General features: G+C 44.4%; 1 protein-coding gene across 1 annotated transcript; it reads right to left on the bottom strand.

The window, feature by feature from the left end:
* Window positions 1-1,129: 1,129 nt before the first annotated feature.
* Window positions 1,130-21,939, bottom strand: SUPV3L1 (Suv3 like RNA helicase). Its single transcript, XM_080938121.1, has 15 exons — window positions 21,653-21,939; window positions 19,937-20,014; window positions 19,380-19,487; window positions 17,373-17,487; window positions 15,742-15,910; window positions 13,339-13,450; window positions 12,165-12,242; window positions 10,048-10,139; window positions 8,309-8,489; window positions 8,115-8,208; window positions 6,254-6,473; window positions 5,032-5,112; window positions 4,495-4,671; window positions 2,717-2,865; window positions 1,130-1,941 (listed from the first exon to the last, which is right to left on the bottom strand). The coding sequence occupies exons 1-15, from the start codon at window positions 21,921-21,923 to the stop codon at window positions 1,527-1,529; spliced, it is 2,340 nt and encodes a 779-aa protein (XP_080794247.1). The 5' UTR covers window positions 21,924-21,939; the 3' UTR covers window positions 1,130-1,526.
* Between the last annotated feature and the right edge of the window lie 1,145 nt (window positions 21,940-23,084).

Genomic DNA, 23,084 nt, shown 5'->3' with positions numbered 1-23,084 from the left:
TCCAGGCCTGAATTCCAAGGCCATAAGGAAGGGCCCCCTGGCCACAGAAGTGAAATCAGGCAAAGGACACAATAATGATTAATAGGAGATGTCCATATGGGAATCATCACAAGCCCACAAAAGCGACACTCCACACTTTAACAAGGCCAAGCTGCTCTCATGGTGACAATTTAAGCTGGGATGGACCTAGAGCCACTCCAGTTTCCATTTGTGTGCCTTGGTATCCAACACCTCTAGTGTCTTCTGCTAAACTACAGGCTTCCTGTCCCTAAGGCAAAAGGGCAAAGAACTTTCCTCACTTAAGCACTCAAGCAGCACCTCCCTGGCAGCCCGACTCCCTCTGCCCAGCAGAGCTGTGAGACTTGTTTGTGAAAACCATCTGCCTCAGCTCATGGGAACTTTATGAGACCACATGGACAAGAATGACTGCTCATAAGTCACAGAGGAAAGCTAATCCTAGAAACTAGAGGTGTCCAGAGACACATCTCCTAGGTTTTTCATTCCTTTACCCACAGGCAGGGAGAACAGGCCCACTCTTTAGCCTTTGTCCCCATGAGGACAAAGTCTGAAATGAATACTGGCCATCTTGGGTAAATGAAATGCCACTCAACACAAGAGTCTCCTAAAGAAAGCTGAGTGACAGGACTACTACAGCACATCTGGCTGTTCCCTAAACCTCTACTCTAGGGTCAGATTCAATCCAGCACATGCTCAGAAAACTGGCTTAATTCTGAGAATGATCTGAGAGTTCCAGTATCAGCCAGAATGGTCCAAACCTGTAGGCTTGCTTAGGAAATACTTGGGGGTGGGCAGGTTGGGACTCAATAGCCTATCAATACTTAGCCTCTGACAACTTTGAGTGAGACTGCCCACACCTTCACAAGCATAGGCTGAAATAGGCCGAACCATGTCTGTCCAACTCCTAAGCTGATGTTTACATTTCTTTTAACTACATTTTTAATGAGGGCAGATGGAGACCACTGTGCAACAGACTGGCCTTTAGATGTGGGTGACTACAGCGCCCCTTAGTACCCCCTCCTGGAGCTGGCTTTGCCATCACCTATTTCTACACAGAAGTTTCCACTCTAGCTCCCACCGTGGCTACAGTGGTGCACTAGACACAAGTGTCCTTGCTCTGGCGAGCTGTACTCCAACTTGTTTAGTGTGTATTTCCAGCTTCTAGAACAATCTCTGATAGTGGATATAACAGACAGCAGTGTGTGCCACAGAATTCCATCTGTGACATCCTTAACAGGCCTAACAATTCCTAACTGATGCCAGGCTGTGTGGAATTCCAAACAGCAGTGTCTTGAGCTACTCTACAAAAGGCCACTACAAAAACCAGTAAAACCTCGAAGACACTTTTTTAAAGGTCGTAATAAGTAATTTAAGTAGCTTTAGGAATTTACTTTGTGCAATAAAAAAAAGATAGTGCAAGATGGCTGCAATCCTGCCACAGACAGCGAATGCTGTGTGCATAAGGATTTAAAATTTTTAATTGATTTTTATTTGCAAAATTATAAAACCTAATTGGAGTTGGGGTCCTTCTTCTTTTTTCGTGTCCCCAATTTCTCTTTGCCATATTCTGGTCGTTGTGTCAGCCACTCCTTCTGGAGCTGCTTCAGCATGTCTGCAGTGAGGAGTCCTTGCTGTACCAGCCTAGAGGCAAGGGGCAGCTCCTTGTCACTGGGGCTGGGTGGCTCTGCAACCTTATTCCCTGCACTTTTAGTGCCACGTGTCCTTCTCACTGGGCTCTTGGAGGCTCCTAATAAACGTGACTGGCTCCCTGATGGTACGCTCTCCAGATTCAAAAGCTTGTGTGACTCAGAGATTTTAATCAGTTTGGTGATATTATGTACGCCTTCTTGGATAATGGCATCCAGTTCTTTCTGGAGACTTCGAACAAGACTAGAGTCTGGAAACATATCAATAAATCGGTAGCTGGGGGGGAAAAAAAAAAAAACAGCATTAGAGCCACAGCTGAGCTATCTGTAACAACCTACCCACATTCTGATGACAGGCGTTTTCACATGCCTTTCCTATTAACACAGTGCCTTTCTTTCTACTCACATGCCTGAGGCAGTGTCCGAAGCCCACTTGAGGGGATTCTAATATATTCCACTGCAGGGACTGTTTCTCAAACATTAATGCAAAGGGTAACAAGCTAGAAACCCTGTGAAAATTCGGAATCTGAGCTGGTTGAGATGACTCAGAAGATAAAGGTGATTGCTTCACAGATCTGCTGACCTGAGTTACAGCCATAGGGTCCACAAAAAATATGGAAGAAACAATTCCAACAATCTGGCATGTGCAGTCCCATCCACCCACATCATACAAATATGTACACACATACAAATGTACACACACACACACACACACACACACACACACACAGAGAGAGAGATAATTTTGTTTAATGTAGAATTAAATCTAAGTGTGGCTGAAGTTCTTCTAAACAGCTGGCTCTCTTGGCTATCAAAGCCTTTGAATTGAGGAAAATCAGCAAGGGTTAAAACCCTCATTAGGCTATCTTAGAGACTCCTGAAATCTTTTCAGGAAAGAGTATAAACAAACTATAAAGCATGTTTATGGAAAATATAATACAGAGTATCCACTAAGTATCTCTCTACCATGAAAGAGCAGAAAGCCACTCACACAACCTTTAATTTGGCCTGAGCCAGGCCACTTCCAGCACAGAAAGGAAAAGGGTTGGTACCTTAGCCACAGGTAAAGATCAAAGACGTCATGGACAGCTTCAAGATCCATGAGGTCTTTAATATTCTTAGGCGGAAGCAGAGGCCATTTGATGTACCGCCGTAGCCATGCGAAAGTCAGGGGCTCATTCCTACTGTACTGCCTGGCAAACTAAGAGGAAAGAAGAAAGTTTGGTAAAGTATCCAGAATCCTCTTAGGTCTGTAATTAGAAAGAAAAAAGAAGTGTTATTTGTAAAGTGTGCTTGTTTCAAAGGGCAGGCTGGTTTCATTGCTTTCCTACTACATCTAAAAAACATTTAATAGGAGGCTGGAGAGATGGCTCAGTGGTTAAGAGCACTGACTACTTTTCCAGAGGTTCTAAGTTCAAGTCCCAGCAACCACATGGTGGCTCACAACCATCTATAATGAGATCTGATGCCCTCTTCTGGTGTGTCTGAAGACAGCGACAGTGTGCTCATATACATAAAACAAATAAAATAATTCCTTTAAAAATGTTAATACTTTATAAGAATTTTATTAGTTGAGACAGTCTTATATAGATAGGCTAAGCCAGCCTCAAAATTACTGTCTAACCAAGAGAGGCCTTGAATTCCTGACTCTCTTGCTTCTGCCTTCTGAGTGCTAGGCTTCTGTGAGTATATCACCATGTTGAACTTGAAATGTTTCTTTAAAATTAAACTGGGAGCATCAAGACTGAGTCCTCGGGTAAAGGTATTTGCCGATAAGTCTGATGACCCGAGTTTGGTCCCCAGGATCCAATTAATTTCTCAGAACCACTGTCCCAGTGGTACGGGAGGCCATCGGCAAGACTGAGCTCCTTACAGTTCAGGACAGATGAGATATAAGACCTAAGCAACGGCTGACTTGCACTTCTCCCAGGCTCTTCCTCCTGGCAGAGGCTCCGGCTTCATTTTTGCCTGAGGAATGGTATAACCAGAACCAAGGCCACAGGAACCAGCTGCAATCATGTGAGCATGCAGTATCTGAAGACTGCCCACAACCTCTACCCTTATCTTGGTTCCCACTAATAACATACTTGCAGGAAAATAGGGAAAAGGAAGAGAGTTGCAGAACAATTCATTTAACATTCATAGAAAAAAAATCCACAAAACAAAACTGGAATTCCTACCAATATATGAATGCAGGTAGACACCATGTGAAAAAAACAAACAGTTGGGGATGGCAGACTATAATCAATCTATCTGTAATGTATTAATTAGGCATTACAAGTATTTGTGTATTATTTATATAATTTTATAGTAACTTAAAAGGTAAATCCAATAGTGAATTTAATTCAAATAGAGCTGATACAAAGAATGCTAAGACCTACGATGTACATGGCAGGAAGGCCAGAGAAGTCTGAGTGGCATGAGGCACGCAGCCCACATGAAGCTCCAGGCTATAAGGGCCCCATATAGCTCCACTCTGCTGCCCTTTCTCCTAGAATCCCGTGCTTTCCACAAGCCACACCACAGCCAAGTGTAAATGGCTGGGAAGGAGAAGAGGTGCAGCCCTTACAGCTAAGGCAACAGTACTATGGCTTCCTCCAAGCACTTATTTAACTGCACATCTCAGCTTAAAATGGCGACACCATCCAGGCCCAAATACAAGGCGAGGTTATCCTTCAAAAATAACCAAGCCAGTGTATGTTTAAGCTTTCACAAAGTTTCTCATATTTAGGGAACTCTTCCAAGCATTGTCTTTTGATGGACAGAAGGCTGTCTGGAGGAAAGTAATCAATCTGGAAGAACTCAGAATAGCATGGAGCTAAAGACATACCTGTAACAACGACGAGCAGACAAAAGGCTGTTTCTTATTGATGGGGGCTGTGCAGAACACATACCTCACCCGGAGACTTAGTGGAATATGCTGGATCAGCTCTGCAGAGAACTTAAAATCATCCATATTGCAGACAAAGTACTGCCCATCAACTTGTGCAAAGTCTACAAAAATATCCTGGGGGGAAATATACATGAAATCACTGGATGGCTTGGAGTAAATATCCTACCGGGTAGGAAAACAGAACTCACGTCCACAAAGGACAACCTTTAATCCCTAGTGGACCTCAGGAGAGGTGCGCTTCACTTACTGCTCTCTAAAGCTAAGGCATTTCCCCCACCTTTTTCCTATCCTGAATTTCTTTTTGAGACAGAGGCTCACTATGATCCCTGGGCTAGCTTCCAACTCTAGGGCCTCTAGCCTCATCATCCCAGATGTTGAAGCTTTCACCAGCCTTGAGGCAGACTCCTGTCCACGCAGTGGGGCAGTACTGCATGTCATGTCAACAAGACAAAAATGGAAAGAGCTTCCGCTTACAATGAGATTGGACAGCGTTGTCTCGGGGAGATGGTAGGCAAACATCTCGATCTGCTCGGCGGTCGGGTGAAGTCCAGCGGCCTGTGGAAGGAAAGGACAACGCAATCATGAGCTCAGTTTTCCTCTTTTTCCAAAGGAAATTTCCTTCTTTTCAAACACATCCTATGGTAGGCTAAGTTCTCACCAAACAAATTCCATACCAAGAATTTCAGTAATATAGAGAAAAATACATGACCATTTTAACCACTTGCTGCAATTAGAAAAGCTGATAGAATAGCTCTTTGATATTTTTTAGTCAGATTTCTAGAGTATATTCTGATCCAAGAGAATAGCAAAATTGAAACAATTTTCCAAATTGAAATTCTCTCCACTGAATAAAAACAGACAAGGACACCTCAGTTACTTCTGCGTGGAGACAGACCATGAGAAGGCATCTATCTTCTCTGGAGCTCAGCTGGCTCGTCCTATACTGCAGTATTAAGCAGTGCCCACAGCTAAGTATGAGAAGAAGAGAGAAAGGTGGGGGAGGAGGAATCAAAAGATGTAAACCCTACAGGTCGTGTGAAGGCTAGAACAGAGGTACACAGGAGAGAAGAGGGGCTGACAAACTACACAGGAGCTACCAAGGAACTTAGCCCCACACTCATTACCTCACATACACTTTCCTTTATCTCTGACAAATAAGATAAGCCACTAAAGTAGATGTCTAGAAACTTAAAATGATTGCTAGCTTGCGTAGAATGATTCAATAAGTACCTATTTAAGTCAGCCCTTGCTTGTTGTGACTGTCTAAGCCAGTGCTAAGTTTCTTCCCTAGTCAGGATTCAGTAAGTTCTCCACTTTACTGCACGACTCTATGCACCCACAGCAAGGAACATCAGATCAACTAAACCCGTGGAATCTGGAGCTTTCACTTGTATACAATTCTCTATGAGGATTGAAGTCTCTCTAAAACAACAGAGAAAACCCTATTTTATCACTTTTAATTTATGTAGGTGGATGGGGGGTTGAGCAGGGAGCAGAGGCTCCCTGAGGCTGGAGTTACATGGGTGCTGGGAAGCAATCTCAGGCGCTCTCAACTCCAGAGGCATCTCTCTGGCCTCCAGGAGAGCTTTGTCATGGCTTCCCCAGCTCAAGCAGACCTTCTGTTTGCATGCATCTGAGGTAAGTGACGAGGGAAGGGATGACTGTCTCATAGCAGCGGTCATATGCTAAACCTTACCTGTATAGGATCCACAGGTCTATTCAAAATCTCCTTCAACAAAGCCAAGTCATCTCGGTGCATTGTGGTCACCTCCCCCTCTTTAAAGTGTGAGCTGAATCTGCCGGCTCTGCCCGCAATCTGCAGAGCTTGGGAGGTGGTGATCGGCTCCAGCTCCTTCTCTCCCTTTTCATTGATGCTGGGCTTTATAAGGGAGTAAAAAATAATTCTCCTTATGCTCCTGAAACAGAAATAAAAGTGACCCCACAGACTATACACAGCCCCTGTCACTTGGCTGTGTCACCACAGACGTGCTCTGTCCAACTCTCATTTAGGCTGTCATCTAACCTTGCAACTATTCAAAAAAAGGAAGGAAAAGGGGCTGGAGAGATGGCTCAGCAGTCAGGCGCACGGGCTATTCCTCCAGAAGACCCAAGTTCTATTCTCAGCACCCACATGGTGGCTCAGGACCACTTGTGACTCAAGTCCTGGGGGATATAATACCTCCAATGGCACCAGGCACACAAGTGTTTTATAGAAATACATTAGGCAGATACTATATATCCCTATCTGTCTCTTTTTTTTTTTTTTTTTTTTTTTTTTGAGACAGAGTCTCCTCTCTACATAGCTCTGGCTTTCCAGGAACTCATATTGTAGACCACAGTGTAGACCACAGTGGCCTCAAATTCAGAGACCCACCTGCCTCTGCCTCCCAAGTGCTATTAGTAAAAGGTGTGCCACTATTTTTGGCTAACGTTTTTTCTTAATGAGGAAAAGCCAGGCATTATGGCTCACACCTATAATCCTTGAACCCAGGAAGCTGAGATGGGGATTGTTGTGTGTCTGAAGGTAAACTGGGCTACAGTATGACTTCCAGGCCAGCCTAGCTAATACAATTAAAAATAATTAAATTAAATAAGAGGCTTGGTTTTCCTTACGTTTTGTTTTGCTTTTTAAAGACTAAGTTTCATCAGCAGCCCTGGCTGGCTTACAGCTCAGTATGCAGACCTCTTGAGCTTGTAATCTTCCTACCTAGGCCTAATGGGTGCTAGAATTACAGGCATGTGCTACCATGCTCAGCTCATAAGCAAGATGGCTGAACAACTGTGTATATTTATTAAAAGTCATCCTTTGAGAAGGCGAATTGTAGGATATTGGAATTATTAAGCTAAAGAAAATCATACCAAACACAGTTCTCCCTTACTGTGTTACAGGTTAGCAGTGCTGAGCACGGAGGCATACCTGAGTCCCAGGCTCTTAAGAAGCTGAGGCAGAAAGACACTCTGAACCCAGTGGTTTGCAGCCAGTTGGGGAAATGTAGTGATACCAACTGGAGCAATGGCTCAGTGTAGAACTGGCTGCTCTTACAGAGGACTTGAGTCCAGTTTCCAGCACCCACACAGTGGCTTACAGTGACCTGTTACTCCAGTGTCAGAGGTCTGGCCCCCTCAGTACTGTACACATGTGGTGCATATACATAACACGTAGGCAAAATACTCACATAGAATTTTAAAAAAAATTAATCCTTTAAAAAAATCAAACAAACTAAAAAAGAAACAGAGTGATGGTCTAGAGCTAAGTCAGTATAGGCTCCATACTGAGTTAAGGCAGGGTGAGCCTGCTCTTACTACCTAGGGACGGCGAGTGCGGCAGCAGGAAGTGCTTGCACACCTGATGAAACCCAAAACAAAGCAAAGGTACCTGGCCTGCCCTGGTGGGGGGTGGCACTCCAAACCCCAGTGCTGTGATATTCGCTTTTATTTCCCAAGATGTATAATATAAAGCTCAAATCTACATTATTTCCATCCTAACCAACTAGAAAACTGAAAACAACAACACCCCTGCCATCCAACACACTGTTCATCACAAACAAATTACTTACAAATTAAGTCCCATGCCAATTGCATCTGTAGCTACCAGGATTTTGCATGGATCATTGGGGTCATTAAACTTTCTTGCTTGAGCAAGTTTGGTCCCTGGAAGGAATAGTTCACATTAATTCCATCTTTTTCTTACTGTGCTTTCTATACATATCTCAACCTAAAGGGCAAAGGTGAGATGTCAGTCAGTTATTACCAGGTGGCAGGCTGCCATATATCACCGCAGATTCCAGTCCCCGGATTTCAATCTGTCGGCTCACAGCATAAATGTCATTCTTGCTAAAGCAGACAATGCAGTCCCCAGGCTGAAGGTTGTCTAAAGACTCCAGTGCATGATCCAGCACAGAAATGGGGGTAAGCCTCTCATACTTTTGAACCTGCAATAAAGACATACGTAGAAAAGTAGCACACTCAAGTCACCCAGGGGACAGCTCAGAGAAAAGCAGGCAAGGCAGTCAGTCTGCTGGACCAAAGGCAGGTTAAGCAGCAACTTCCAGGAGCAGCACCTAGAAACCTTCATTCAGATGCTGTGCACACCTGAATTAATATTACTGTGTGACATCCTTAAAGAACTTTAACATACACTGATTTTCAGGACAAAGTGACAGCTTCAAAAGAGACTATTGACTGATATTTTCATTTTATGACAGAGTAAAATAGTCCAATAAAATATGAGGCTGGAGGCTCGTTTTTTCAGCCTTCTGTGGTTTGCCGCAGACAGGACCCAAAGCAGCAAAGTCCAAGATTTGAATCCAGAATCTTCCTCAATGTAGAGAATGAGCTTGCAATACATCAACTTAAGACATGTCTTCATTTCTGCAAAAGCAAACTAATCTTTGCGTCAGGCAAACAGGATTTAGAATCACCATGGAAACATATCTCTGGCTGTGCCTTATGAGAATCTTTCTACAGGATTTAACAGCAGGAGAGACCCACCTTAAATGTGGGTCACACCATCCTATGGCTGGGGTTCAGAGACAATGAAAAACAAAGCTAGACAAGCACCGGCATTAACTGTTCTGTTTCTAAACCCCAAACTGTGAGCCAAAGAAGCCCGTGGTTCCTTCCTTTCCTGCCTTCCTTCCTTCCCTCCACAACTACTTCATCTACCTTATAGCAATTGATATGTTGAGAAAGGCAATTTTACTCTATTATTAAGGAATTCTGGTAAGGCAAAATAAGGACAGTTTTTTAGAAGAAACCAGTTTCTTAACTGTAACTTCATATCTGCAAAAGGGATGCAAACTAGATCTGACAATTAGATAAATACCAAAGACTCCAACATGCAATATACAATACTGAGCACACTACAAACTCAGGCTGAGCTTAAACTCAACAGTCTGACTTACTTAGTTCTAATGACACTTATTCATGAGCTACAGATGTAGCTCAGTGGTAGATAGAGCATGCTTAAGGTCCTTGGTTTGATTCCCAGTACCACAAATAAGGAAGTAGACATAAGATTTTTGAGAAAATGGAAGGTTGAAAGCTGAGTCCAACAGTGCATGCCCATAATCCCAACACCCAGGAGGTTATGGCAGGACACTGCCATGAATTTGAGGACACAGTGAGAATACATCTCAAAAACAAAAACCAATCAAACAGCTCAGACCCCAAAACAAACAAACAAGGAATCTTGTGAAAATGAACTATCTCCCACAAGAAGCTCAACTATATATATGAGCCAGTCAGCTACAAGGAAATAAAGATGTCCTTTTTGCTAAGCTCTGTCTTTAAAGTCTTAACTAAAACGACTCTTTTAGACAGTATGCGAACAGGGGCCTCATGCCAGCTCCATACACATGCAATACTTTGTTCATCAGGTGCTCCCTCCAGAGCTAAGATCTGACTGTGCCAGTCTAGAGCTTACAAGTCGGTGCACAGGTACCATCAGCTTTGTGCCACAGCCCCAGAGGACAAAGGGACATCTCTTACCTCTACCTCCTCCCCAGTGGTGTACAGGAGCTCAGTGACTAGGTCAATAGCAGCAGACTCTCCGCACAAATGGACTTCCTCAGCACAGAGTCCTGTAGATGCACAGAGGGGTTTACATTTCTCTGGTCCCTTCCTCAGCACTGTAACTCTGTCCAGTATTTCAGGCTCTCTGACTCAAGCACTCTTTGAATGGGTAAAGACAGAGCCCAACTTTACAAATTCACAGGCCTTAACTTGCTCTGAGCCAGTGTAGGGTGAGGCCAAGCAGGGCTGGATGCTGGCACTATGATGCTTGGTGATGGGTGTCAATCATAGGCCTGTGTTCTTCAAATCAGAAGCTGAGGTGCTTCAAGCGGTGGCATGGGGCTAGCATGAGGCTCCAAACTCCTTAGCCCCAGAAGATCCACTTTCACATGCTGTCTGATGGGCATATTCTGGGCTCAGCCTTTTGTTTTTTATCTGAAAACTCCTGCCCTACTACAGCATGCTGAATCAAAACTCATTCCAAGCCAGGTGTGGTGGGACTAGCCTATAACCCTAACACTTTAGAGGCTGGGGCATGAGAACGCAGACGTCAAAGTCAGCCTGGGTTACATAGTGAATCCCTGTTGCGGGGTAGGGGGAAAAAGCGGGGAAAAAGCAAGAAAAAAGGAGTCGGGGTCGGAGGAAGGAAAGAAGAAAAATAATCACTTCAAAAAGCAGGCAATACATATTCATTCATGCTTGTGAATGTCAAGAATTCCTATTCTAGGACCTCATCCTATAAAACAATTAAAAAATAAACCAAAAGTAAAAGGCTACATCCATCAATAATTCTTCTACAACACTGTTAGTAATGGGAAGAATGTTTCAGCCCATAAAACAAACTGCTGTAGTGCTTTTCAGTGGATAATACCCACAAGGATTTGGTGAAATACCTATGAAACAACAGAACTGGAAAGAAGCAAAACACAAAGTTCTAAGTCCTTCAAGCACCACATACATAAAAAAGCTGACATGGACCATCAGACATCAGCAGTGACTGTAACTGTGGCTGACACGGACCATCAGACATCAGCAGTGACTGTAACTGTGGCTGACACGGACCATCAGACATCAGCAGTGACTGTAACTGTGGCTGACACGGACCATCAGACATCAGCAGTGACTGTAACTGTGGCTGACACGGACCATCAGACATCAGCAGTGACTGTAACTGTGGCTGACACGGACCATCAGACATCAGCAGTGACTGTAACTGTGGCTGACACGGACCATCAGACATCAGCAGTGACTGTAAAACTGTGGCTGACACGGACCATCAGACATCAGCAGTGACTGTAACTGTGGCTGACACGGACCATCAGACATCAGCAGTGACTGTAACTGTGGCTGACACGGACCATCAGACATCAGCAGTGACTGTAACTGTGGCTGACACGGACCATCAGACATCAGCAGTGACTGTAACTGTGGCTGACACGGACCACCAGACATCAGCAGTGACTGTAACTGTGGCTGACACGGACCATCAGACATCAGCAGTGACTGTAACTGTGGCTGACACGGACCATCAGACATCAGCAGTGACTGTAACTATGGCTGACACGGACCATCAGACATCTTTCTGTTTTCCTTTTGAGGCAGAATTTTAAGGTAGCCTGGTTTGGCTTTGACTAGCTGTGGAGTCCACGATAATCCTCCCAATTCCTGATGGTCCTGCTTCCTCCTCCCAAGGAAGATGTTCCTCCTGCTGGGACAACACTTGGAATATTCACTTTACCATACCTGTTTATACGATTCTGGGAATCAGACCCAGAGCTTCATGCATGGACTGCTGGAAAGGACTCTATAAATGAGCTATGTCCCCAGCCCCAAAATTACTTACTTACTTACTTTCATTCATTCATTCATTTATTTTTGTGCTAAGGATTAAGCCCAGGGTCATCCCATGCTAGGAGAGTGACCTACCACTGGGCATCCTCAGAAATTCAAACACTTCTTTCTACTTTAGTCATTTGGTTATGTTAACTTTATAACAAACAAAAGCAGAACTTTTCGTTATTAAAACACTAACGTTCAGGTGAACTTTCCTGGAGGAGAGAGGCAGCAGCTGACTAAAGCAGCAGACCACTCACCTAGCAGAGCTCTGGTCCAAGCCCATCCTCTGGCTGGGTCTCGAATCATCTGGATTTCATCTATCACAGCCACTTCATCTTAGAACAAAAAAATATCTATGAGCAGTAAAGTCATTTAAACTCCAACACCAACTTCCTGTTACCAGGGACTTTCCAAGGCTGACTAGGTGTGTCTTTTCTAACAGGCTTGCTCTAAGTAGTAACTATAGTGTAACATGATTACAAGTATTGGGGCCGAGGTTATTGACAAGAAAATAAACTGAGGCTTCAAAACCAAGAAACTGAGAACATCAAAGAAAGCTAATTTATACTGCAAACCAGATTAAAAATTACTTATCACATCAAGACAAATAGGCTAAAAAGCAGGAAACAGAACATTTTGACTTCGGTGTTCTATCTGCACTGTAACAATATATGACTTTTACAATACACTGAAAAATTTAAAACTATTTGAAAAGTTTATTTTAAAAAAGCAAGCTGTTAGTAAAAACCATATGATCTTTACTATATTTAACATATGCACCTGAACGCATACTTTACATATAAATAACAGAATCTGAATACTAGCACAGAAAGAAAATATACACCACGGGATTAATTAAAAGTTATTGTTTGGGAACAGGTGGGACTGAAAAATTACATATATTTGCTTTGTTTACTTACACTTCAGTATTTTCAAAAATGAAGCCAGAAGCTCACTAATGCACCGTATATAATATGGACTTTCGTTTCCAGCACTGAGGACTGAAGCCAGGGTTTTGCACTCACAGGGCCAGTGCTCTACCACTGAGCTACACTCCCTACCCACACAGGATTTAAACAACCCAAACATTTAATAGGGAATGAAGAATTCCTGTCATAAAAGAGAATATTATGTAACAGTTCATATGTAGACTATGTGTGACTTTTATATTTTGAAGACAAAGTCTCACTATGTGGCCCTGGCATTCAAAGATACCCGTCTGCCCCTGCTCAAGTGCTAGGGTTAAAGCGCTGGAATTCAATGTCATCCAAGACAAAGGACAACACACCCAGAAAAGTTTGATGTAAAGCGCTGAGTATTTAGTGTACTGTTTTCTTCTAGACTTCTCACCTTTTCACCATAAAGTCCTATAATTAAATTTAACTATACGGAAACCCTCCAAATCCTAGTTTCTGAACAGGATATACATACAAGGAGTCGAAACACTGCACATCTCCACGGTACAAGAGACGTGGGTGGCTTGTTTCCCCTCAGGCTCAACTGTCAGCCGCTCTTCACCCGTCACCAAGTCACAAGGCACACCCTAGAATGACAAAAAGAAACCCAGACTTATCTCTGACTTGAAAATGCAAACAACAAAAAAAAAAGCCAAGGACTGAAAAGGATTCATCCCATTTCTATGGAACTTCTTCCAGGGACAGAATCAATTATCACCAATGCTTTTACTCACACACTCACACAGCTACTTCTTGTACACATTAGAGAAATCTGGAGAAACATCCAATCAGAACCCTCAGCAGAGAAACTGTAGTGGTTCCTGTTTCCTGAGCAGAGACTCATGTAGCCCAGGCTGGCCTCAAACTAACTATATAACCAACGATGATTTGAACTCCTGATCCTTCAATTCTGAAGTTCTGGGATTACAGACATGCACCATGTCGCCCAGCTAATAGTTCATTGGTTCATTGTCTTTGGTTCATTGGATTTGGTTCATTGTCTTTGCAGTGGTGGGTAGTGAACCCAGGGCTTTGCTCAAGTCAGGCAGGTGCTCCACCATTGAACTTTTTCTCTCTGCTCTACCATCTTTCAATTTCTCTCTGGACACATCAGCACCAATGGAGTTAATCCAGTGGATGTAAACTGTTCCCATACTGAAGAACACTAGAGTGAAGCTAAAGACTACAGAGACCTCAGTGAACTCCCCCAGAAGCAGCAGCATTGATGGTATGGCACACTGGGGTATCCTGGTACCTGGATATGCAGGGCTTTCCAGAATGAAGAATGTTGGGGCTGGAGAGATGGCTCAGTGGTTAAGAGCACTGACTGCTCTTCCAGAGGTCCTGAGTTCAATTCCCAGCAACCACATGTTGGCTCACAACCATATGTAATGGGATCTGCTGCCCCCTTCTGGTGTGTCTGGAGAGAGCTACAGTGTACTCACATACATAAAGTAAATAATATACCTTTTTTAAAAAAAAAAAAAAAGAACAGAATGAAGGATATTTTATGCTCAATCTGAGAAAGTCTAGCCCACAACTAACTTACAGTATTTAAAAAATAAAAAGGTTATCGGAGACAAAGACAGACTGAGGAATTCTGAGATTAGTGTAAATTAGTAAAATGGTGACAGCATGTGGGAACTTAGATGGGATCCTAGGAGGAAGCAAGGAGTTGTTACTCAACAAGTGACACACTAAGGTATTTTATACTTAATGAATGTTTATGTATGGTACCCGGAAAGGCTGAAAGAGGGTGCTAGACCCCTGGAGTTGGGAGTCAGAGGTACTTTGTGAGTTGCCCTACATGGATCTTCAAAGAGTAGCAAGTACTCTTAACCAGTGAAGTTGTTCCTTTGGCCCAACAAAACCTAAGTTTGAATATGAACTAAGTAGTAAATAATAGTTGCCGATTAAATACCCTTTCAGATAAATATGCTATAGTTATGTTAACAAATGCAACAACAAAAAAACCCCAGGTCTTTGTTTTGAAGAAAAACATCCACAATGCATGCATAAAGAATTATGTATTAGAGACAACGGAACTGGATAACATCCCACTGCGCTGTGCTACACAATGACCAGCAGCCCGTTTACGGACACAGTGCCCCAGACCAAAGGCCTTCAGTGCAGCTTCGAATTGTGGCTCTTGCCCTGATGTAGTCCTAGCTCCTCACACCCAAGTCCGACCGAAGAGACTGGTAAATATGCATCCTGGCAGAGCACCATGCAACCCAAGGAGCAGTTCAGAGGCCCTTCCAACTAATCATGCTTTCTAACTTGAAAAAGCAAACGAATGTGATTTTAAAAAAGACGGGGCTGGAGAGATGGCTCAGTGTTTAAGAGCACTGACTGCTCTTCCAGAGGTCCTGAGTTCAATTCCCAGCAACCACATGGTGGCTCACAACCATCTGTAATGGGATCTGGTGTGTCTGAAGACAGCTACAGTGTACTCATATACATGAAATAAATAAATCTTAAAAAAAAAAAAGACAGAAATGAAGCACAAGAGTTGGAAAGCAGGCACCATGTGCTTTTCTACAATTCTCTCTACAGAAAATACTCAGTAATAGCTCCTTCTCTGAACTAGGTCTTGTTTTCACTTCTGATAATCTTGTTTTGTTTTCTGAGACAGTAGCCCAGGCCTGCCTCCACGCTCCAAGTGTTGGGATCCCAGAGCTTTTGTCACATTTGCTCTGAACAAAGGATCCAGCAGGCATGTCAGCCCTCACTTCTCTTCCTCCCATCAACTCTCACACCTGACGCATTTCTAACAGTGACGGACCGTGCATTCCTTCCCCACAGAAAGTCTGCGCCTTCACCCGTAGAGAGAGAGAAGTTAGTGGGGAAATGAGCAGATACTCTGCAGTGTACTGACAGCAGCATTGCTCTTCTCAAAGATCTCGTGCGCCAGCAGTTTCAGGGGGCCACAGTACACGCCGGAGGCCGCTGACAAGTATCTCTGGATTGCATGGTAAGTCTTCCCACTGTTGGTGGGGCCTGAGTGGAATATTATCTTCCGCTGTATGGCTCTGGCTTCTGGGTACCTGAAATACGGTAGGTAAAGAGCTTAATTTTATTAGCCCCAAAACCCACGCTAGCAGACAGTCCTTGAAAATCTTGATGAAGGGCTGTGTAACCCACAGGAAAATAACAAGATTTCCAAGAGCAGCATTTCCTGGAGGACAGGAACCTCAAGTGCAAGTAAATGTTTCGGGTACCTCAAGTGTTGTGGACTTAAACTGCCATGGTCCCACAGCCATGTTTACACCACTCTGAACCCAAAGACCCCAAAGCAAATACCCCAAGCTTTGTCATTTCAATATCAATAAATATAGCAACCGAGCCTCTGCTTCTGGCTACATGGGCTGACTGGTGAGGAGACATACCCTACCACCATATGCAAACTCAAAACTGGGCAAAATATTGCAGCAACTGTTTGGGACAGAGACAACAGGCAATGAAGACTAACTCCTGAAGGAAGGAAGCACTGGAAATGGACACAGGGAGGTCATACCGGAGCCAAGAGCAACAGTTGCCCTGAAGAAGAAGATCAGACTTACAGCTTCTGAAGTAGCTGAATTTAATTTTTTTTAAAGACAGAATTTCATATGCCCTAGGTTGATCACCAACTCGCTATATACCAAGAATGATTGATATTTTTTTTTCTTTAGTTTGTTGCTGTTGTTGTTTTGTTTTTTGAGACAGGGTCTCTCTTTGTAGTCCTGGCTGTCCTGGAACTCTCTATGTAATCAGGCTGGCCTTGAACTCATAGAAATCTTCCTTCCTTTGTCTCCTGAGTGCTAGGCCTAAAGGTATGTGCCTCCACAAACAGCAACTTTGAATTCTTAACCATCTGACTCTACCTCCCAAATGCTGAGATTATAGGCCCTTACCACCGTGCCTGGTCTCATGCTGTACTGGGATGGATCGAGTCCCTGCTAGACAATGCTCTACAACTGAGAAAAAAAAAACTCCAATCTGAACTGAACTGAGCAGCTAGAATTTAATGGCCAAACATGAAAGGGCAGAAAAGGTGAGGAAAGTGGAGTCTCCAAGTTGCCACAGGTGGTGGGGTCAGGGCTGGTGGTTCTGTGGAGTTTTGGCCAAAGGCTGGGCCAGACTTATGTAAGACTAGAACTGGCAGGGCCTAAAGAACAGCCTACAGGATTTGGGCAGAGTAGCTCAAAGGTACCACAGTGCTACGAGACGCAGCACCAACCATGGGGAAAGAACAGCTGACATCCAGACAGGCAGCTAAGGTATCAGATCTACAACTTAGGACAACCTTGAAAACAATCCCAAGAAACCTCAACCTATATTCCTCAGGATGGAAGGAATACAGCAGTAAAATGTCTGACAAAATTAATTCCTTGGTTATTTTGTTTTGTTTTGTCTTTGGGCAAAACAAAATTTCTACTCTATAATTTGTTATCCAGTACAAAATGAAAGCATTAACATTAGTTTCCCCGAATTAGGAAACTCAGCATCAAAAATACAAGAACTAACCAGTTGGGCGGTATCCTCAGGTCACTGATTTTACGTAGATCATCCTTGCATTCCAATACAGGAAATATCTGTTTGGCATGTCTCAAGAAAAACGGAAATAAATCGTCCACATGAGCTGTAAGACAGCACAGTACATTAGCAAGCTCACTCCGAGAGTTACTCATAACTAAACAAACTCGCAATCCTCCCAGTTCAGATCCCCTATTTCTTCTGAGTGAGGGAAGCTGGGCACTGCCAGGACTATAGAGCAAGTCCTGGAGCAAGAGGCCCCATTTTCCCCAGGACCCCACTTTATATGCCTTCCTTCTCCAAAGCTCCCATTTCTGGTAAAACAAAACACTAGCTGCCAACCATCAGGCTCTAAGCTCTTCAGTGTAAACACACACACACACACACACACACACACACACACACACACACAGGAAGGTTAACACTGCTTAGCAGGAAGAAAACAAAAATAGCCTGCACATGCATTAGAGACAGCTGAACTTCTTTTGTGAAATGTTTTGGCTACTGTTGCTGTTGTGACTTGAACCCAGGAATTTGTACAGACTAAGCCCACGATCAAACCCTGAGCTACCCCACCCCAACTCTGTGACTTTTTTTTTTTTTTTAATTTCAAAGACCACAGAAAAGCAACTAAGTTTCCTCCACACCTGAAGTAGCTCTGAGAGAAAAGTGGCATGTCTCATTTGACTATGTCTCAGGTTCTCCTTCAGTGCCCGGCACAAGCTAAAGGTCCAAGTAGCAAACACCTGTAACAGTGTAACTAAGGTCCCAGGATACCCATGGAAATGAACCAATAATGTTCCTACTTTGTTTCTGTTTTGAGACAGGGCCACACTATAGCCAGGCTGGTTTGGTACCCAAAGAAATCTTGCCTCATAGGGATAGGACTAAGAGCCACCATGCCTACTGCTTTGTTTTCCTTCAGACAAACACTCTATGAAGGAGAGAGAAGCGAGTGGTAGAAACAGAAGGAAGGAGCCATGCACTAGTTCTACTCCGTTCCTGCTGCTCACTATGCTAACAGCAGTCGAGGACAGGTCGGAGTCTGTGTGTGACTTACTGACTGATGGAGGGATTCGATGGAAAGGCACTGTGACTGACTTTATATGGAGTACACTGCCAGGACCAATCCTAAAACAAGGAAGCCCTACTAGCTAGAGAAATAAATGTGAAGTAACAGAAAGCACATCCATTAGTATTCCCAAAATTCGGACTGGAGAGATGGCTCAGTGGTTAGGAGCACTGAGTGCTCTTCCAGAGGTCCTGAGTTCAATTCCCAGCAACCACATGATGGCTCACAACCACCTATAATGGGATCTGATGCCCTCTTCTGGTGTGTCTGAAGACAGCTACAGTGTACTTGATCCCAGCACATACCTAAAAAGCTCGGTGAGGCTGCCAGCACATCTTTAACACCAGCATTGGAAGGGGAAGGGACAGGGAGACAGGAGAATTTGGAGATTTGCTGACTATCAGCCTAGCTCCAGGGTTAGTGAGAGCCAGTGACAGAGAAGGACTCTGCAGTCTTCCTATTTCTACATGTGCACCCAAAGGAACACAAAGGCACAAATACAAAACATACATACATGTACTCACATGAGCACAATCACCTCAGAGGAACAGACTCCCAATTGTTGTCCTCTGACCTCCAAATGACTGTCATGGCACACACACATGCTGCCCCCCCCACCCCACTCTATCATCCTCCCTCCTTCTCTCACACACACAAAAAATAAACATTTTAAAAAATCCTCTTGCAGAGGACAGCACTATCTGCCATCAATGGGAGAAGAGGACTTTGGTTCAGTGAAGGCACATTTTCCCAGTGTAGGGGAATGCCAAGGCACTGAGGTGGAGAGGGTGGTTGGGAGAGGGAGCACCTTCATGAAAGCAAGTGTAGGGGAAGGGGAGATAGGGGTGGAGGAAAAGGGGTTAACATCTGAAATGTAAATACAGAGAATATCCAATAATAAAATAAAAAATCCTCTGAGCACTTGCCTGCACTGAAGCAGATATCATTCAAGACTATGTGAATGTCCACATCCAGAGAATGAGATTGCATGATGTAATTTCTGAAGCTTATGAAAGCCTGGTGGAAGAGACGAGCTGTGGGAAACAGAAATCAAAGCACACAAGGCTCAGTCTTCACTTCTGCTCTCACTGTGAGAACAAAGGCCACAGCAAACCCCAGCCCCTATCAACGTTTTGATCTTTTGCAAGCTGAGCTAAAACTGAAATGACATAGGACAGACACCAGGGCAGGCTGAACAGGCAGTTCCTGTACAGCTTGCAAACTGGGATTTTGGTCCCCAGAAGGCGAAAAGAAGTGGTGACTATGTATTGTAACTATAACGGTGGTTAAGAACACCGGCTGCTTTGCCACAGAAACCAAGCTCCATTCTCAGCATCTACATGGTGGCTCACAACCATCTCTAACTCCATTTCCAGGGGATCTGATACCCTCCATGGGCACTGCACAAAAGTAGCTATAGACATACATGCAGGAAAAACACTCACACATGTAAAATAAATTTCAAAGAAGTTGTCAGCCTTACCATCAAGCCCATAGTCAGCACTCAGCTTCTGAATCTCTTGCCTCTTATAAAATCTGTCTAAGATCTTCTTCACTTCATCTAAAAGAGACATATAAAAGTTTAACTTTTGTTTACCAATTTAGACTACAACAAAAGGAATTCAAAGTCTTAACACTAAAGGCCGCAGCCTCAGGAATGCTTCTAAAACTTTGAACTACTCTGTGATGGAATAAGAAAAGTGACAGCGTATAGCAGTGCACCATCTCTGGCAGACCACAAACGCACAGGAGAGAACCAGCTCCACAGAGGAACAACCTCTACTTGTGCCTTGCAAAGCTCCCAGAGGAACCATCACTTCCAAGAACAGGTGAGTCCCCCCATCAGGGGCACTATGAGAGCAGTGTTAGCTATGGTAGCCCGTGCAGTAATTAATGACAATCCTCAGTCTGAGAACAGCTTGGGCTTATTTTGAGGAGGGAAAAGGTAGAGGGAGAGGAAGGGGAAAGACGAGAGTACTAGTTTGTTAATTAGCCAATTATATAGGACTGAGAAATAAACCCATGGCACTGCACATGCTTGGCAAGGCTATATCTCAGGGCTACGGCCTCAAGCACAATAAAAAAAAAAAAAAAAACATTTTGCAGCCTGGAGGTGGTAGCACATGCCTTTGATCCCAGGACTCGGGAGGCAGAGGGAGACCTATCTCTATGTCTGAGGCCAGCCTGGTCTGCAGAGCACATTCCAGGACAGCCAAAGCCCCTCAGAGAAACCTTGTCTAATTTTTTATTTTGAAATAGGACCGAGCTGGAGAGATGGCTCAGCGGTTAAGAGCACTGGCTGCCCTTCCAGAGGTCCTGAGTTCAAATCTCAGCAACCACATGGTGACTCACAACCATCTGTAATAGGGATCTGATGCCCCTCTTCTGGTGTGTCTGAAAACATTCATATACATAACATAAATACGTCTTTAAAGGGGTGGGGGGGGCATATTTCAAGTTACCCTAGTTTGTTCCTAATTTTGTAGCCCAGGCTGGCAATGAACTTGCAGTCCTCTGCCTCAGACATCCAACATGAGACCTATATTTTAAAGTCACAACAGGAAGCATCAGTTTTGCTTGCTGAAGATTTAGGAAGGTCCTTCCTGGATGGCTTGTGCCTAGAACAACTGTGGTTTTGTCTCTAAGAATGTAATTTGGTTGGAAGAAACCTTTCACCCTCCCTTGAAAACATTTACAGGTTTGTCAAATTCACCAAAATCTAGGCAAACAAAACCAACTTCAATCCAGTAATGCTAAGGTCTTTTTATTCGTCTCTCGAACCCGGGATGATACTATATTTTTGGCAAGGACAGTTTTATCAACTTTTATCTTGTATCTGAATTCAGGTCTACCTCGTGGGAGAGTAAATTTATTGAGAAATCAGGATCTGAGACCCGTTGTCTTGGCAACCAGACAGAATCTTAACATTGTTTGACATCCACATCTAGTCAATGGCAAAGTCCCCACTGTTTAATCCCTCCAACGCCCTCTGAGGACTCTAGGAACACAAGCAGCGCACCACTTAAGGACAAACTCTTAACCACCTAGATGCAAGAAAAGGATCAATGTCATTAACGGAAGGGGTTAAATATGAATTATGCTCGGGTGCTGAGGACTCCAGAAAGGAACAGACACAAATTGCACTCTGCAGGCTCCGGCCGCAGACTCTGCCGCTTTGCCGGGAGGCTCCAGCACTCACTCTTGTTCAAAGGCCGAGTGAGCTCGGCGCCTACGTCGCCATCGGCGCTGGGACCCTGAGGCTTCACTGTCAGCGGCACGAACAAGGACGTGTTCGGGGCTTTGGAGCCACCAGAGGCAGAGGAGGAGGCGGCCAGGCAGGGAACGCATCCTGAAGCCCCAGGAAACGACCCTACGAGAGCGCGAAGGGAGGAGCAAGGAGTCGCCCGGGGCCCAGCCCCGCGCCCCGCCGGGAGCCGAGCCCACAGCAGGACACACCGAGGCAAGGACATTGAGGCCGCGGCTCGAAACGAGCCGGGAAGAAAGCCCGGCGACTGGGCGCCGCTCGGTGACGTAAGCGCCGGCGCCCGTAGAGCAAAAGGACCCAGAGCGAGCACAGGGCTATCCAGGTGAGCGCCTGAATGAAAAGGAGATGGAAGGGTGGAAGCGTGGTCTCTTCAAGGGAGACTGACTTCGGTAGATTACAGGGGCAGAAGTGAATTCCCATCCTCTCACCCTTTCTGTGACAATTGGCAGCATCCTTCTTGAAAGAAGGAAAAATAATCAGGCATCTTTAGGGATGTTACAGATGCGCCGAGGGAACCTTGCAGGCGTCGTCACGTGACAAAACAGTCCAATTTACTGAGCCAGTATCCTGCATCTTGTGGCTTCAGACGCTAAAGTGCGTTTCCAAGAAGACTGCTGCACTAGTACCCTTAGTTTCCTGATAGGATAACGTGGAGAACACAACTTGACCTGTTACAGATCAAAACGGGTTACAGAGAAATCTAGTTGTACGATACTAGATCCTTATATGACACGTGTAAACACACGTGCTTTTCTCCTCAGTACTAGGGTTAATGTCCGCCATGTGCTCCACCATGAGCTGCAGGACTCGGTTAGTGTGTGCAGTTTGTATTCCTTGCAACTCGAAAGTCATAACCACAAGGCAAAAATATGCTCTGTGTACCCGGTTAATCTCGTTTGTTCCTAACTGCTACAGCGCTCGGTCTCACCCAAGTTGCAATAGGTGTTTCTGCCCGTTCTGTTCTGGACCAGCCAAACACTGAGGGAAGCTGTACACGGCGACATTCCCCAAAGCCACCTGGTTTCTGAGGTTCGATTTTTTAAAAATTGGACTCGATAACAACTTCGTTTTTTCCTGTCTGTATCTGGTTTGTTCTTAGCGTGGCCCCCATTCCAGCCAGTGGCATTGGTCAAACCTCTACGAATCTATTCCTTCTCTGCAAGTTTTCTGATTTCAGAAAATGAGCGACGGGGTTTTGACTTCTGAGTCAAAGCTCCAAAACCAAGGCCATCTGGTTCTGAGTTAAAGCCCCCAAAGTTTGGACTCTGAACTTGAATGGCTTTCCTTCTCTCAAATTGACCCTCCAGAGGGTCCTTCAATCATAACTGCACTTATTCTATCTGCAGGGTCTGTATAAGACTCAAAT

The sequence above is a fragment of the Micromys minutus genome, assembly GCF_963924665.1.
Source record: "Micromys minutus genome assembly, chromosome: 25".
NCBI lineage: Eukaryota > Metazoa > Chordata > Mammalia > Rodentia > Muridae > Micromys > Micromys minutus.
Note: the sequence above shows the minus strand (reverse complement) of the source record. Positions and strands in the feature narration are given on the sequence as shown.

Coding starts and splice junctions, on each gene's coding strand:
- SUPV3L1 (XM_080938121.1), bottom strand. CDS start 21,923: ATGTCCTTGCCTCGGTGTGTCCTGCTGTGGGCTCGGCTCCCGGCGGGG. Junction 17,488..19,379: donor TGATATCTGCTTCAGTGCAG/GCAAGTGCTCAG, acceptor GCTGTCTTACAG/CTCATGTGGACGATTTATTT. Junction 10,140..12,164: donor TTGGACCAGAGCTCTGCTAG/GTGAGTGGTCTG, acceptor GTGCATCTACAG/GACTCTGTGCTGAGGAAGTC.